This window comes from Gymnogyps californianus, chromosome 3 (genome assembly GCF_018139145.2).
Source record: "Gymnogyps californianus isolate 813 chromosome 3, ASM1813914v2, whole genome shotgun sequence".
Classification (NCBI taxonomy): domain Eukaryota; kingdom Metazoa; phylum Chordata; class Aves; order Accipitriformes; family Cathartidae; genus Gymnogyps; species Gymnogyps californianus.
Window position 1 is genome coordinate 40,362,468 of NC_059473.1, and position 17,816 is coordinate 40,380,283.

At 37.2% G+C, this 17,816-nt stretch overlaps 1 protein-coding gene across 1 annotated transcript in view; it reads left to right on the top strand.

The window, feature by feature from the left end:
- AKT3 (AKT serine/threonine kinase 3) overlaps nt 1-17,816 on the top strand; it is a 154,565-nt gene that overhangs the window by 6,673 nt on the left and 130,076 nt on the right. The window contains exon 2 of the mRNA XM_050894208.1: nt 5,904-6,058. Within this exon, the coding sequence (XP_050750165.1) occupies nt 6,013-6,058 (46 nt within the window). The 5' untranslated portion in view covers nt 5,904-6,012. The remainder of the gene's footprint in view (nt 1-5,903; nt 6,059-17,816) is intronic.

Sequence of the window (17,816 nt, forward strand, 5' to 3'; positions counted from 1 at the left end):
TTGAGGCTTTTAGTACAAAAGAGAGTTTAAAAAATATTTGCAATGCCTATCACGGAGATATCTTGGAACTTTTTATATTTGTTTTAAAATTGGTGAAGTATGAACATTTCTACTTAGAAAGTGTTTAGGAGTATCTTTAAGTGTCTTAGTTGTGCATACATAAAGATTACCATTTTATAAATTTAGGATCTATTGTCTTTTAATAATCCTGTTTTTTTGATTTCATGTCAAACCAGTTCATGTTTTGTTTTGTGTTGGTTTGGGCTGGGGTTTTTTTTGTTGTTTTTTTTTTTTTTTTTTAAAATTGACTCTATTAAGTTGAAGAAATACTATCTGCCTGCAGATTCCTTTTTCTCAACCTATGCAGTGATAATATTTAAATCAGTCAGTCCTCCTGAGACCCTAAAAAGGGACATAATCCATTCTGGTGTGTTTGAAGTATAACCAAAATTCCAGAATAGGTAGTTTGTAAAAGCCTGTATAAACACTCTATACTTTTTAGATAAAGCACTCAACTGAATGTGATTCTTCCATTAGCAATATAGGCTAATTTGATTTAGTAGGTTTTGTAGCAATCTCTGTTCTGCACTGTAGTCTTTTGTGTAATTTTTGATGATGTGCAATATATCCTTTAATTGTTTGACCAGACTTTTAGATAACAACTTTGGTAAGGGAAGAGGATATGCATGCGTTTTTCATATAAATAAAACTTGGGTCTCAGCTTCCAATTCTAAAGACAAGTCTGTTTTTAGTTTAGAGCCTTATCTTTTGAATTCCTTGCTCTGTGATTGCAACCGGCACTGGAGACAGTTACAGCCTGTTCGGTTGTCTAGGAGGATTCAAACTCAGATTTGAGAAAATCTCTTAAGAGCTTGATCTGCTACAAAAAAAGCCCCCAAAGCAGGGAAACAAACATGTGTGTGATGGAAGCCACTAGAGGATGAGTAAGAGCTGCTTTTTTTGGTAGTGTGTCTTGTGTGTGCATGCACAAAATTTTTCAGTTACCTTTCTGAGAAATAAGGAGATAGAGATGATGAGATTTGGCGCTGCTTATGTTGAGGACCAAAGAATCTCAGTGAGTCAGGCAAAGTGAATCAGAAAGATTCACTTGCTGTTTTTTTCCCCAAACATTTTATTAAACAAATGATTACTTGTAAAAAGGGAAAATTCCCTTAGTTCCCTTATATATTAAGAGAATAAGATTGGATGAATCGCTAAGTTGATAATGCTACAAGAAGTTATAGGGATCGTCTCTGGAAGTGCTGAAACTGATCCTGTTGGTATTCTCTCTGGTAACTTGAGTTGGTAAATGTCAGAGTATCTGTTTTTTCTCAGCTCCAAAATTGTTGAAAGTAGGAGCCTGTGTTTATGAAAGTTCTTACAACAGAGACCTGAATCATACAATTTACACTGAATTTATGGGCACTGTCTTCTTTACTCAGCTGTCTCTTGTCACGGGGGAAATGGGAGGATGCCCAGATTCCAAGGGAGTGTTGTCTGTTCTTATGAATCTCGATGATTATTCACTTACACATAGTGGTTGTTAAGTGTAGACCTGAACCACTGTTTTTAGTCCTTCTGCTTGGAAGGGATTTCTTTCCTTTCCCCATCCACTGGGTCTGTAGAGGTACCTGACTGCTGTGATGGGCTTGAGAGCCTCCTTTAATTTAAAAATACGAGTTGAGGAAAAGGTGTCTTCCTACTGAATGGTCCATTGCTCATTTTAATGGTTCGTCTTGTAGTTCCCATGTGGTAGCATCATGAAATGAGTTGGTTCTTCTCTATATTGCTGTTATTCTTAAAGTTCAAGATGAAAACTGAAAAGGTGTTGGCTAGTTTTCACCACAGCTTGGGAAAACTGTGAGCCTTGGCAGGGGGATCTGGAACTCTGTTGCATGTAATAGTTTCTGCTTAATCTTTGTTCAGAAAGATGCCTTTGCAACCTCTACAGCTAGGAACTCAGAAGTGTAATACTAGCTCTTTAGAAGTGTGCTGAATTCTTCCATCTGACACTATAAAAGTGGCTTAAAAGCTTTCCACAGAAGAAAGGAAAAGTTTTACTATTTTTTTTACCTGATCCAAAAAAATACAGGTGTTTTCTTCACATGACTGACTGCAATGGAGTAAATTTTTACACCTGCACCATAAAGCATGCAGACAATAGGTTTTTGTATGTGTTATGCATATACATGACTATCTGATACTGTCTGCAGAATACACACAATATACTGTTGGAAAAGTATCTTCCAAGTTCTGTTTGATAACTGGGGGGGGGGGGGGGGGGGAGGCGGGCAATCCAGCCTGTTCTCCAGTTAATGGAACATGTATAAAAACAAGTCAAGTTTTTCCCTGTAGGAAGCAGCTGGAATGCAAAATATCTTCAACTTTAGTTCTTACGCATTTTTTCCCTATTTCTGTGGATTCATCCTATAGCAATAAGGAAACTGTAAAAATTACTGTATACCAGCTGCTGAAACTTGAAGCACATTGGGAAAGCAGAGTTGATTGCTAACAAGTATTTAAGTCCTATGCCAGCTGTGCAGAATAAACATTTCTGTAGGTTTTCTTAAGATAGTTGAACTAGAGATGAAGTGCTATTTTCATGTGAGAGTTCTTGTTCCATGTGTTTCAGGCAACTCCTTTACGTCTATAGACAATTCTTTATTACATCTTCAGGGAAGAAGATTTCTATATGACTATTTTTTATTAAGGTCAGTTTTTGTCATGATAAGAAGTAATTCTCAAAAGTCTGCTCTTCTAGAGCTTTGCTGAGTGACTTTCAGAGTACAAGGAATACAGCTTTTAAAAAGCCTCAAAGGAATTTAATAAGGGATAATACTACAGATGCTTACAAATGGCTTCTTGAAAGTGTAGTGTGAACGTATAACCTTTATTTTCATTAGTCTTTTAATGCTTTATCTCCTTCAGCTTACTATGTAATTCAGCTTGACTTTTAATTACCCATTAAGGGAGTGATCAATATAACCATACAACTGTTAATAATTCTACTTAAGTTGTTCCTAGTAATATTGTGAAGCTAAATTGGAGATAATTCAGTTAGTTTTGTCACCATATTTATCTGATTTTTGTATTTTGGGGGTTTTGTTCAAAATTCAGTAAAGCAGTACATGCGATGGGTGGGATTCAATCCTACAGACATACACTTGAGGTTGTTGGGACACTGGCTGACATGAAAATCAGCCATAGATCAGATTTTGATTGAGTAATACTAACTTAATTGTAATCAGTGGATAAATAGGGAGCTTTAAGCATAAATTCATTCATTAAAACTGGGTGTCTACTGAAATCATGGACTTAATGATCAGTATGTGGGCAGACAAGATTATTGCTACTTAGTACAGAAGTTCATTTCTTACAGCTTAGTCTCTACCAATAAATTATTGCACTTTTCATAAGCACACACCAAAATTGGAAAGTACATTAAATTTGCGAAAAGGGTAAAACATATTGCAGCATATGCCAGCCTAAGCTAAGTACTGTGTGTTACATTGCTGCTTTTATCTTTATAGTTGAAAAAAAAAGTCACCTGTGATCACTTCTTAAATAATGCAATGAAAGTCTTGTAGGAAAATCGAACTTAAGTCAGATATTTGGATATTAATGTGCTTACACTTCCTTCACAGAACAGCTGCTTTTAGGTCACAGTTGTTTGACACTCACCGCTGGCTTTGTAAAGATTTGTGTGTTTGTAATAAGAGCTGATACTGTGCTGCGGTGATCCAGAACGGCAAAACTGCAGCCTGCTTTCAGGTGCATGTCTTAATCTGTCAGGATCTCTTTCCACGCACAGCTGATAGACTTGCTTATCTCTACTTTGAAGTGCGCAAACAAAAGTTCTGATAATGTATGACCCAGAAAATAACACTCACACTAGTAAGGTGAAGGATGTGGAAATGCATGTTCTGGTTATTTCTGCCACACTGACTTACATAATACAAAGTCTGAACAGCTAAAGCTAGTGAGATCAATTAACAGTAATGAAGCAGTCTCATGTCCTTCCGAAACCTTGTACATAACATTTTCTTTTAACTCTTATGAAAGCTTAAACAATATTTAAGTCTTAAGGCAGCGTGCAGTTGCATAAACATAGGTGTCCGGTGTCCTTTTAGACACAACAGGGTATGATGCCAGTGCAAAAGGCTGTGCATCACCTGCATAGGTCTTACTGTCATATTTGCCAGTGCCATGGAGATGTCTCACTATATTCAATATTACTTAAACTTTGCAGTATTAATGAATTTAGCACTGCAGTTTTTACTTTTATGCAGCTGAAATACTGCATGTTTTTGAAAAAATAGCGCAGTGAAAGCAGAACTGTAAAATGGACACACTTCAGTGTTTCTGTAAAATCAGGTTGTACTGCATTTTTTGTTGCATACCACTTGAAAAAAAATACTCATACCAAGGTTTATTTTGCACAGCACAGCATCCGTTCAGAAATAGCCTTTCATCTAGCTGCTGCGTGGTGCAAATACACATTTTTCGAACGATAAGTAAGAAATAACTTGCATGTGTGTAATGGTTCGGTTCTTAGCCTGTACGTGGTTGGATTAAAAGAGCTTATTTCCCAGTCCTTTCTCCATTCATTTGTTGCACAGATTGCTTCTAGCACAGTCATATTTGTTTCTACCACGTTTACATTTGTTGGTCAGTCTACTTAATGGATATGTATGTGCTGCATTTGATAGTACTAAACTGGTGTGTGGGTTCCTGTTCCGTGCGAGCACTGTGTACATGCATGCTCCTGTGTGTACAGCCATGGAAGGGTGTTCCTCCACCATCAGAGAAATCCCTTTTCTTGGCTTCCCCCCCTTTTCTAGATGAGCATTATTTGAATGCTGCTCTTTATTTTGAAGGATGGAGGGGAAAGGTAGTCTGCTGGCAAAAGGAAACCTCTCCTGCCCTCTGGCTTCTCTTCCTACTTGATTGTAGTGCTATTTATCTCTTCTTCACAGCTGTTAGGTACTCTGTGAGTGAGGTGGTCAGAAGAGAGAGTTGTAGCTTCTGAGAGTGGCATGTCCTGTTTGAGGGCTGACTTCCCTTCTGTCCCTTGCAAGCTGAGCTTTGTAGAGAAAAGAGCACTCTTGTCACTGCCTGGCTTAAAGCCTTGAGAGAATGTGCACTCTTTCTTTTCATAAACTAAACATTGGCTTTTTTGGTTAATTTGTACTCCTCAAGTTGTTTTTCTGTTCGTGTATTTGCAGATGATGCTGTTTTTTAAAAACTTCTGTAAGTTAAGGATTTGTATTGGCTATAACGAAGTTACAGTGGAAGTAGGAAGGTTGTATTCCTGTAGGCTTTACTTTTTTTTTTTTTTTTTTAATTCAAGCATTAAAAAAATTAATTGCATGGCTGGTAAACTGGTTACTACAGATTTTAACAGTTACGAGGATAACCATATCCATAATACTTAAGGCTTTGGTTTTAAGCTCCTTTACAGAACCTTTCCTTTAATTTTCTTGCACTCTTGCTATGATCAGTGTAGCCATAGTAGAGGAACCACTTGTCCATTGCATGGATTCTGACAAATGTGGGAATGGTTAAAGCTCCTGTGGGTTCAGAGTTGGACCTGTGAAGCAGTACCGGCACCCTTTCATTTAACAGCATCCTGTGCATTAGTACGAGAGAATTCTATTGTGTGCATTTTGTAAGTGCCGTACAACTTTAAATTTAACACATTCTGCTTCTTTTAAGTATTACAGTGTTCATGGAAAATGTGCTGTAAGACAAGAAACGTGATTCTGTTATATGGTTAATTAAAAAAAAGGGCAGATTTTTAATATGAGCTCAGTCAGTGGAAGACATCAACAAAGACTTTTTGTTGGCTGTCAAGTGAGAAAAACAGAAAAGACTTAAATTCTTTCTCTAATATTTCCTTCCAGGCTGACTCATCAGTAGAAATTGGGAAGAGCTGCAGAAGAAAAGCCAAACAGACAAGCTGATAACTCAAAGAAATACTCTTTTGAGTTGGGGGTTCAGAGTGGAGCCATCATGAGCGATGTTACCATTGTGAAGGAAGGTTGGGTTCAGAAGAGGGGTAAGTTCTACCTTTTAATGGAAAGTTCTTCTGACGTATTGTGTGCTGTGCACAGTGGCATTACATGGTTACACATATGAGCATTCTTACTTTGTCTTCCAGTCTGCAGCGAGCTAATCTGACCATACAGAATTAATGGCCATTAAGGCCTTGGTCTTGTTAATACTTAACCCTCAGCGCTGCCCCTGTTTATAGGGGTAACTGACAGTGAAGAGGAAGGTAGACTCAGTAATTCCCACTTAACCTTGCTGTTGCAGCTGCTGTCACCTATGTATCAGACTAAGTAGGCTGTTGCGGCAGCTGGAAGAGGTAGTAATAGAGGTGCACAGTACAAGGTTGCCTGGAAGCTGTTGTGGATGCAATACTTCGTGTGAAACTTCCTAGATGCCAAAATCATTTACTGTGGCTCAGCTTGTATTACAAATGCAAGTGTAGCCCCCATAAAATCAACACAATGCTTGCATAAAGCTCAGCATATACCTAATTACTTAGCAGACCTGGAAGCCGTATGATTAAAGAATATGTTCCTAACTATAAGCCACTCTAAAGTATGATTTTCTGTTACATTTGAATTCCTGTAAATTCTTGAGATGTCACTTTATAATGTGTCACCGTGTGATTTACAGGTTTGGGAAGGTTGCTGTATGTTAAGCTTTGAATGGGAAACCTCTAGAAATATCTGGCATTTGTATCATGTAATGAACTTTGGATGAAATCTTCCATGTTTCATGCTGCTCTGCTTTGGATTGTGGTTGCACAGATGATTATTTCCAAAAGACATCATCTCTCTTGCAGAGAGAAGATGATCTGGATTATGGGGTGATTTATGCCATGACCTTCTGTGATTCTAGCCCAGAAAGATTTAGACTGGAATAGTGGGAACAAAATTAGCCTTTAATTTACAAAGAAATGCTTTGTTTCAATAGCAGTGTGTGAAGACAAAGATCATTATTAGCTTTGTTATTGCAGATTGACATTAAATGTCAAAGAAGCCAAGAAAATGAGAGAAAAAGTTTATTATTCTGTTATTATTCCTGCATAAATTGTATTTCAGGATGCATTATGGGTATTGTAGATGAAAATGGGCTAAACTATGTGAAGCTTAAGGCCCGCTTTCTATTTTGGAATATATACTTACATTTATAACAAATCAAATTTTACATGACAGGAACTATTTAAAATTTTAAATTATTTTTCCTTCCCATCTTGTTGTTGTTTACTCAGTTTGGGTATCTGATTTCCTTTTTTTTGATTATTCCATATAAATTTCTTTCAAATGTATTAGAATGATTAGGATGATCTAAATAATTTTCTTTTACATGACATCAGTTCCTTCATGTAATATCACTCATTCTTATTACACCCTGATACCAACTCTGTGAGCACTGGATATGCATATATTAATCCCTGGGGTCCAGAAAAGGACAATGTACAATGAAACTCAATGTCTTACTGAATATTTGAAATTCTGAAATGTAAAATAAAGGTTTTCCTCCTTATGCTGTTTTACTATCTATTAATTGAAGAAAAGCCTGCTGAGTTGACATTTGGATGTTAGTTTTGTTGGTAATTATTTTCTTTTCTAAGTAAAGACATTTCATGACATGCATTTTTCCTTATTTTAATTAACTTTGAGTGAATGTATGGTTGTTCTTTTTGTTCTTGCTATAGGTAACTGTAGGTTTAAGTTGTTTTCTTTTTAGTTAGATCTAATATTGTCCTTAGTTTTCTGTGTCTGACTTGTTCTGGTTGTTGTTGGATTAAAGCATTCGTTTTGTTTGTTTCTGAAGACAAAAGGAAAAGTGCAGTGGTGTTTTCCAATGTCAAGAATTTGTAAGCATTTAATTCAATGGTTATACATTTCATGTAATTACAACTTCTACCCTGACCTTGCTCTGGAGCAAGAGAATCAAAGTTGTTAAGCGCTTTTTTTTTATTGTTGCCAAGTAAAAGTATCCAACCTTAATCGAAATTCTGAAAGTTGGAATATACTTAGTAGACACTTCTCATTTTGGCAGCTAAATATTCTCTCTCTGTACCAAGAAGCGTTGTGGGATTGGGTGAAGCTGCCCTGCTTCCGCAAGCTATCATGCTATTACAGTTTTAAAGTGAATTCTTTGATCATCCCCACTTGACACTCATGGGCTCAGTTCACAGGGTGGTTTTGGTAGGTACAAACCAGGTTCCTCCTGGAGGAAGCTGAGTGTGGGATCTCTTCTCCAGGCAGACACTGAGTGAACTCCAGCCCCAGCGATCGGTCCTTTGGACAGCGCTGAACCACGTGTGTGGTGCAATGTTCAGTCTGAGGCTCCAGACTGAATTTAACTTGCAATAAAACTCATAAACCCTACATGCTGGAAACTTAGGGGCCCGGGCACCAGCTGCTTCAGTTGACTGGTCTGCTTCTGTTATGCCAAATTATTTGGTCATGTGGCTATAGCCTAGGACCTTTTAAAATTGTTACCTTCAGCAGTCAGGAAGGTTTGTGATAGAAGGAAAAGAACAGAACAATCTCTCTCTGTGATTCACAGCCCAGTTGAGGAGTATGAGGATGACTTGAAAGTACTGGGATGAAGAACAGTTTTGAGGAGCCAGCTGATGAAATAGGCCATTACAAAGGCGGGTTAAGTAAACTGAATGTAGGAATGAGAGGGGAGGACTAAAAGTTGGGCTGGGGATCTCTCTCTGAGCTGAGACTCTGATAGAGAGAGGCTGGGGAATACAGGGTCTGTTAGGCACAGTGTTACAATTCTTAATGGCTGTGAAATGCACTGAGAAAATGTTCACTTTGTTATCCTTAGTGCTGTATCCATGTCAATAATAGAGGGCTGAGGGCTCTATGTTTGTGAGCTTTTAACCCTGCTGTTGAACACTGAAGAGTCGATGTGATGCTACACAATTGGCTTCAATGCTTTCTTTTCCTGTGCGTGCTTAAATGATGAACCCATTAAAGTGTTACTATTTTAAAATCAGCCAGCACTCAAAGTAAAGAAATGCCAGAATTAAGTTTATTTAATTAAGGATGGTCATACTCAGGCTTTGAGTAGTCTTTAGGAGAAGTTTCAGTGTGGTGAGACTAGAAGATAACCGAGGAAGAGTAAGCTGTTATATGTGAATGGTCGAATGGGCAGAGATGACAGGCTGATCATCAGAGATGACAGAGAACTTTGGACAATAGAAGACACAAAACCCAAGAGGAAGCAAAGCCCGAGAAGCTCAGTGAACCTCAGGTGCGGTCAGGTCCCATCTCACAGGTGAAAGGAGACCCTGAAGCACAGCGGCTGAGCCTGCCTGAGCAAGTAGTGCAGTCCAGTGAGAGCAGATTCAGAGAATGAAATGATACCTATCTACACTCAGTGCATTTGCAAAGTGAAGTGGGTGTTACTTTGGACTGGCTCCTGTCTGTTCCTGTGCCCCTTTGGCAGGGCTCCTGGAGTACATCTTGTGGTTTTTAGTTTCATCTGAAAGGAACCAGGTTTGTGCACTCCAGGACTGCTTAATGCAGCAAACAAAAGTGCATTAACTAGGGTGATAGGAAGATTTGTTGCAAAAGTGCTCTCCTTATCTGAACTAAAGTACTAATGCAGATGTACCCTGTGAGACATCAGAACTTGTACAAGCAGAGAGCCAGCAGAGCAGTTGTCTCTTAGAGTGGAGTCGCTGCTCAGGCAAGAGAGGAGTGGGAATGTATTTTGTATGGACAGTCGTATGGTTGTCTGTGACTTACTGTCTCAGATCTACTGATAAGATCGAAGCATCTCATGGCCTTATGTCCCTGCGCTGCCACAAAGATATTCTTGCAATACACTGGCTCAGTGTGTTTTGTTTCAGAGGTGATAATTATTTTTCTTTCTTCTTTCTGTTCTCCAGTTATTCCTGTAGCCAGATTAGGAAAGAGATGTGTTGTCTTCCTTTATGAGGTTCCTTTTTAGATGACACCAACATTTTTCCTTCTAATTCATACAAGTGAAAGGGAAGTGATCTTGACTAAAAATCTGAAATACAGTGATCCAAACCTTGCTGCTGATATGCAGAAGTTAAAACACATATTTGACATTTATGCAGTTAGTGTAAGGAGTCTGCAGTGATTGCTGAAATGACTTTTATGTTTTGGATTTGCTTATAAGCACAACGTTTTGCAGAGTGGGTTTTTTTTTTTAAATTATTGTAAGAGTTAGTATTTTTAATTTTACTTAATGTGTTTTTACAGTATTTACTAACTTAAATTTAATGTTTTACAGAGAGAGGATATGTTTTTAATTTATCAGCTTGGAAACAGCTGGTTTTTTAAATGGATGAACATGCTTTGTATGATTAGAGCTATATCATTACAAAAGTGGGTTTTATGCATATAATTCAGGTGGTATTTTTTTCTTTAAAGCTAAAGTTTCCTGAATTGTAGAGTTGACCTTGTCTGTGGTCTATAATAGTCACAACAATTAGATTTAAGAATCATTAATAACTATGCTTAATTGCAACCTAATTTCTTTATATATAACCTGTGCACAAGATTCCAATTAGTTTAAACATATGAAAAGGTTTAAGAGTCTTTGTTACCATGTTATTAAAAGATCATTTGGGACAAAGGAAAAATTGACACAGATGCAAACTTTTTAAAGGACCCAGTTTTAAATTAAACATGTCAACTAACTTTTTCTTTAATTGAAGGAGTAAGGTGTTTTTTTTTTTTTATCTGGGGAGAATATACCTAAATGTGTGTTGCATAACAAGATGGATAAATCATTATTTAAAGATAAAGCAAAATGTTGTCAATTTCAGTCAGTGCTTCTGTTGTCATACTTCAATTACCATAACTCTGTTTGGGCTTCTGTGTTCAAGTGTGTTACATTAGATAATGCTGTTTGTCATGGCAATCTTTACATGGCTTACCTGATATATTTTAAACCAAATTATATAGAGTAGATAATGTATCTGACTTGCTTATGGGGGTGACTTTAATATAATCTCACAATTTTTGATGCCCTCATTTTGTCTCACAACACTCACCTGAAGTACAGAAGTACTAGTATACCAATTTTATAGAGAGGGAACTGAAGTATAAAATTGCTGTGGCTTAACCATGATAACTTAAGAAGTTTGATGTAGTGAGACAGTGGTAAAAAACAGATGTCATGAAGCTTTCCTGTAATGAGATTGTCCTGTAAACAGTGTGTCACTGAAATACTGTAGTATCATTTTTCACTCAATATTTTTCTTTCTTTTTTTTTTTTTAAATACAGCCTTTCATAACTTAGTATCCAGAATTGAATTACCTGAAGTAGTGTTAGTATTTCTAAACTCATAGAGTTTGTAGAACAAGATGTGTCTCATCTACTGTAATGAGATTCACTCAACTGCTAGTCCGTTTTCATTTTTGCAATTCAGGACATGATGCAGGTATCATGGGATTTTAAGAAATAACCGTGTGGAAATTATTTATTGTTTTATATCTACTATCAAGAAGAATAAATAGTGTAGTGGAATAAAACTATTGTTCCAAATAGGAATACAATTGTTGTTTAAAGTACAAATTATTTACAGTCTTAGGGTAACATGTCTTCCCCTCCCCTCTTCCCCCTGCCCCCAAACCCAGAAAAAGAACTAAGTAATGGACATTGGGTTTTACAGTTGAACCAAGACCAAACAGATGTTAATTTTGGAAATACACACTGGAGATTGAGTTCATGTGATATGTTTGGGGATTTTTTTTTTGTTTTGTTTTGTTTTGTTTTTTTGGGTGGGGGCAGGAATGCCTTGATTGAAAAATTAATCTCAGAAGTTATGGTACTAATTGAGTGTTATTCACAACCTGTCAGAAATCTTGTTTGCAGATTGTCTGAATTATTTGAGTAGTTTAACACACCTCTAACAAAGACAAATTTAAATAGACTATCTTGAACATCTGCTACACAAAGTAGAAGAAATTGAAACTATTTTTTTCTAATTGTCTTAGCGAATAGTAGTTTAAGGTAAAGTCTTCATTGATGAACCACTTGAAACTAAATAAGCCTTTCTTATTATAATCTTTCTACTCTAATTCTATCTAATGAATAGAAAATGTGAATTACTGTAAAGTTCCAATAAAATATATGAATGTAAAAGAGGCAGCTCCATGAGGACCAAAGAGAGAAAAAATGACAGTGCAAGCTCTCTTATATAAATGTTTATACATCCGTATAACTAAACTAGATTTTTTTTTAAGTTCTCAAATAGTTAGAGATTTCTGTATCATGCACTCAGTGTAGAAATGGATTTAGGTAAATCCAATCTAAAGTTGCTTTCAGTCAGGGAAACCTCACACAGTTTTGTTGTGGTTTTTGGTTTTTTTTTTTTTTTTTTTTTTGCTTCTGCATACACTCTGAGCAGAGATCTGTGTATTTAGAGGCTGTTTACCTGCAGCTACCCCACTGGGAGAGGAGAAGAGCCCTCTATGCCCTTCCTCTGTCCCCTTCACTTTATAGTTGAGTACCAAGCTCTTCTTTTTGGAATAATTATAACCTTTTTAACCTTACTTGTCCCTGAAGGAAGGTCAGAACCATGTGAAAATCTTAAAACTTGATGTAACTAGGATGAGTGTGGGGTGTTCTCATTGCTAAATAACTGTTTATTCCAGGTACTTTTTAGGTAGTAAATAGGTGAGTGTTATTTTTGCAGCTCTCCACCTTGGATTATTACCAGTTTCTGCAGGTAAAGTCAGTTTGCTATAGTAATTGAAGCCTGAAATGCAAGGTATTTTAAACAGTCTCAAGATTTTTCTCTGCAATAACCTTGCTGAATGCCAGTTTAGATAATTGTGCATGGTTGATTAATTTTTAAATTTTTTTAAAAATTGTTTTTGTTTCGATGTAGCTGTAATACAGCCTGTTCCCAGTTTTTAAGTGGTTGTACAGTTGTGATTCTGATCGGTAAAAATGACGCTCTTCTAGATGGAGCTGTCTTGTAGATGATAGTGGCTAAAATTCTGTACATGTTCTTTGATGAAATATATTAGTTCCTACCACTAATATGTCAGATAGAAGGTGCAGTAATATATTCAGAAGGAGGAAGGTGTTATCCTATGTTTGTATTAACAGGGTATTATTAATGTGGAACGTTCATGGGAGTATGAACGTTGTTTGACCTTGGTGCTATTGATTATCAGATTTTTGAAAAGAAGTTGAACAAATTCAATACCTAAACAGAATCCCTGTTTATTGTCATCCTTTCAGTGGCTTGTAAGGCATGTTTCTGGTGCTTATTACCTTGGGCTTTGGGCTTTCACATGTCCCGAGTTTTATGGTAGAAAAGTGCTTTTACTATTCCTGACAACAAGTTGCTTGTTACACAGGAAAACACGTAGGCAACGGGGTTTTTTGAATATTCTGGACACACTGGGTTACATATTTTTGTATGTCTGTTCCATTTCCTATGAAATGAATGCTGCCTTATTGCTCATGTTCTGAAGGTTTTCTCCATTCATACTGGTTTCTCTTATTCATACCAGTTTGTTACCCATGAGGGCAATACTTTCAAAGAAGCAAGGTTAACATTCTCTGTTGCAGGGATTAGGGAAGCAAGATGTTAACAATTCATTGTCCTTCCTGCTCAGAATCCTTTTGGCTTGGCAGTTTTGCATGACTAGCAGATGTTGAAAGTGTGCTGTTGGGGAAGACTTTGAGGAACTGTTTCCCAAATATGTGTTTTCTATTTAATAAAACTACTTTTTATTTTTACTTAAAGCTTAAATAGTCACACTGTATAATACCTTTGGAATACAGTAATCTGTTGATTAAACTTAAATTCATTTGTGTTTATGTCACTTTCACATTGAAGATGTTGTTATTGTAAGGATAACTTGCTTGCAATACCAGGACTTTTGATGTCTCATTAAAAATCATCTTCCCTCAATATACCTACGTGCCAGTCCAACACATCTCCCAAGTCTTTGTGCTTTCTTTTATTTCAAAGGCAATCCATGTACCTGTTCTTCTCACCTCAGCTAGGTCAATCAGCTTATGCCTCTGTGGGACCCACTTCTTTTATACTACCCCTGCTGTAATCATCAAAAACATTAATAAGGTCAACAGCTGTGACTTGAAACTAGGTCCTGAAGGAGTTTTAGGACTGGACTGAGAAGTCAAAGTTTTAGGGCACGAATATCAAAGAGGCAATTGAGACTCCAAATTGAGCTATAGAAAAATAAGCTTTCGGAAGCACTCAGGCTAATGATGATTTTGGGAATGAATAGAAGGCGGAGGACAAGGGAAGAAGGTTTTGTAACCACTCGGGTGGTGTCTTGGTTGCCTTCTGTTTTCTTGGAGGAACTGTTGACCCTTCATGAGCATCTCTACAATCTGTTGACAAAATGAGAGTTTTTTTCCCCACCAAAACGTGGAAAGAAGATGGTGGTAGTGGCTGGGATTTATTCAACCTCTAACTTACTGAGAGTAGTTTGATCTTTCCTAAATTACAGGCAAAAGAGTGTTGCTCAGTTCCAGCAGCACAGACCTTGACTTGCGCTGGGAGGGTTTCCTGGGTCTCAGGGTAGTTCTCCATTAGCACAATGGAGCTCCCTAATATAGCACAATAGGAGCGAATCTGTTGAGAGGTGCTTAGATTTTGGTGTCCGTACTATCTATGCATGTTTCCAGAGCTTTGCTTTGGACTCACTGTCATGTCTGTTCCTATGGGCTGAGAGCCTCTTGGCAGTGGGAATGTATGAGGTGTGGTCACAGTGTAAGCCAAAGCTTGTAATAGTTGATAATTGGGAGATTTGCTTCAGATGTGTACTCCTTATCTGTAATGTAGATGTACCTTCAGTCTCATTTTTTCCAGTCCTCTTCAGTACTATCTCTGTGTCCCAGCTAGTCTGTGTTATTATTGATTACTTCCCTTGCAAATCAGGGCAGTGTTAGCTTACTTTTTATAAATCTAAGTACATTTCTTTGGAATCAGATCATTGTAACTGACATCTTGTTTACCGTAAATTCTCAATTTACAGTTTGCTTTCTTGCAGAGTGCTTTCTAAAAACTGATAGGAAGATCCGAAATGAATGTGTCAAATGCCAGCACACTGATAAGAAAACACATACCCTTTTTCAAGATAGATTCAAAAGTTCACTTTCAAAATGTTGTCTGTCTTGCCTTTGGGGGTGGTCTTCCCAAAAATATTTAATTACAGTATGGTAGCATATTAACTGTGTAAAATTAGAAAGTTCCCAATTTCATTAGTTGTTACCATTTTTACATTGAAATTCCAAACTGCGTAATCCTCAGTTATTCACGTTTGAACAGTTGAAGTGTAAAAATTTTACTGGGTTTAGCTTCCTGCTGGTCTTTTATCAACATTGTCATGCTAAGAAAGTTACTGAAACCAGAATAGTCTTCACAGGTAGCAGCTAACTAGGCCTAGATAATGAGAATCACACCACCAGAGAGAGATCCGATTGCCACTTCATACAAGTGCTCTGTGCTTTTGATTGCGATAAGCTCACGGACAACTGTGTTCATAATGAAGAAAGACATGTAAGATGGTAAATTATGTAAAGAATTGGGCCAACAGTATCTTAAATTTGGCACTCAGTATTGTGGATTTTAACCTGAATTTGTCCAAGTCACAGTTTCCCTCAGACAAAATGGAAATAGTATTGCTACTTCACCTCAGAGGCTTCCTGGATGTAAGTTTGTTCATCCTTGTGAAACTTTTGAGTGCCTTACATTTCAATATTCACGCTTTTGAAAATGTAATTGTTTATATAGGAAGTAGAATGAGTCTAACAGTAGTTGAAGTTCAGCCTGATGGAGAAGCAGTGGATTTTCTGGGTTTTGTTTATCTTCCTGACATGTTGCAGAGGAAGAGGTGAAATCTGTTAGGGTGTTCAAAGGGAGTTGTTAGTAAGATGCAAAAAACCAGTTGTCCTTTATCAATTCTTAAGGTTAGTTTTTTTGCTACATGTCTTCAGAGAGAGTGGAGGAAGCCCCTGAACAGCGATCGCTGGGAGAGTAATCCATAGGAACATGACAACATCTCTACCTATACTTACACTCTTTTGACTTAATGAAACTGTGCAGATGGATTAGTGGTATAACTTTTACACACTTGTAAATACTTACAAAATAGTGTGCTTTCATACAGCATTGATTGCTTTACTTTAAAACTAGTATTCACTCTGTTTTGAACTGTGCTGGCTTTTATAACATCATGCCAGTTTATGTATGCTGACTAATACATTGGAAACTTTTCTGAACAAGTTTATTCTTAGCTTGAGAAACAGCAGCAACTACTGTATTTTAATTAGGAGCTTGTGAACTTGCCCCCAATAGATGCAGTTCCATGTTTACTTGAAACTTGTGTTAAGTGGAAGCTGTTGCTGAAATGCGGGAAGTGTCATGTCCTCTTCTTCCTCGATTGTGTTGGCACTTGTGCTCGTAATGGTGACATGGTGAATCATGCCAGGAAATTTATCTGGCTGAAAATAAATCTATTTTTATTTTCCTAGCTAACTTTCAGATGGATCATTTCCCTGACCTGACTCACCGTGTAGCTGCAGAAACAGTAGTGCTGGCACACATGGGAATGCATGAGTGGCAGTGCGGAGGGGCAGGACAGCTCCCTCCTAGTGGCAACCCCCCCCTTTGCAAGAGTAAATTGGTTATAGAACTGCACCTAAAACTTAGGTTATCACTACAACCAGACTGCAGCACAACTAGTTTGTATTTCAAGATGGTTTTCTTTGAAGTTCATGTTTAGAAAAGGGCCATTGATTTACTCTCTGTGCTAGTCCTAAACGTGATTGAATTAAAAAATGCCACCAGGAGGTTAGCTAGTTCCTGTTCCTGTGTGTTTATAGTTTTTAAACAAACAGTAATTTTTAACAGAATAGTGACTTGGCTAATGTCTGAAACATTAAGTGGTTCCTTAATCCAAATGATACAGTAGCTTTGTAATCCTCTTGGGTTTAGAGTTTAAAAGCTGTTTAAAAAGAGTATTTTAACCAAAAAGACAGATATCCTTCTGAGGCTAATGAGTTATTGGCTTCTGAGTGTTACTCAAGATTAAAATTATACTTAAGGTTCTTAGAGTTCAGAATATACATACTGTGTTGGTGGACAATCAGTGAACCTTCAGATAATGTTAACTTTTCAGCCTCTTGAGTTTTCCACAGAGTTTCTGCAGTAGAGTTTCCATAGAGTTTCTGCTACATTTGGTAGAATTCCTGTAAAAGTAGATTTTGGCTGAAATTCATTCTTTGCAGGCCTACTTCTGGGTTGGTTTGGTTGTATACCAAAATTTGGAGGAGGTTCAAGCTCTTTATGATTTCAGCTTGCACAATGAATATTTGAAACAAATTTTTGTTGTAAACATTTGTATTTGGGATCCCTTTGGATGGTTTTCAATCACAGCCTAGATCTTACACATTTAATTTACACCATATGCATAGGATTTTATGTGGAACTGCTGTTGGCACAAAGAGGCTTATGTAGAGCTGATGAACTTTTTCCTCACTTGATCCAACGATCCTTGCTCCAAAGGAGATGGGGAATTGCTGTTATGTGCAGCAGTGTGAGCAACCATGCTGATATTAGACCAAATGGATAAATTTCACGGCAAGTGAGTGTCATATTCTCCAGGCACATACAGACACCTTATAGTTTCCCATTTGCCACAACCATAGTGCTAGCTCTCTTTTCTAATAAAAATAACAATAACAACAACAAAACCAACATAACAAAAACCCAAACCAAACAAACCCGGCTTTATTTAGGGATCCTTTCTAAC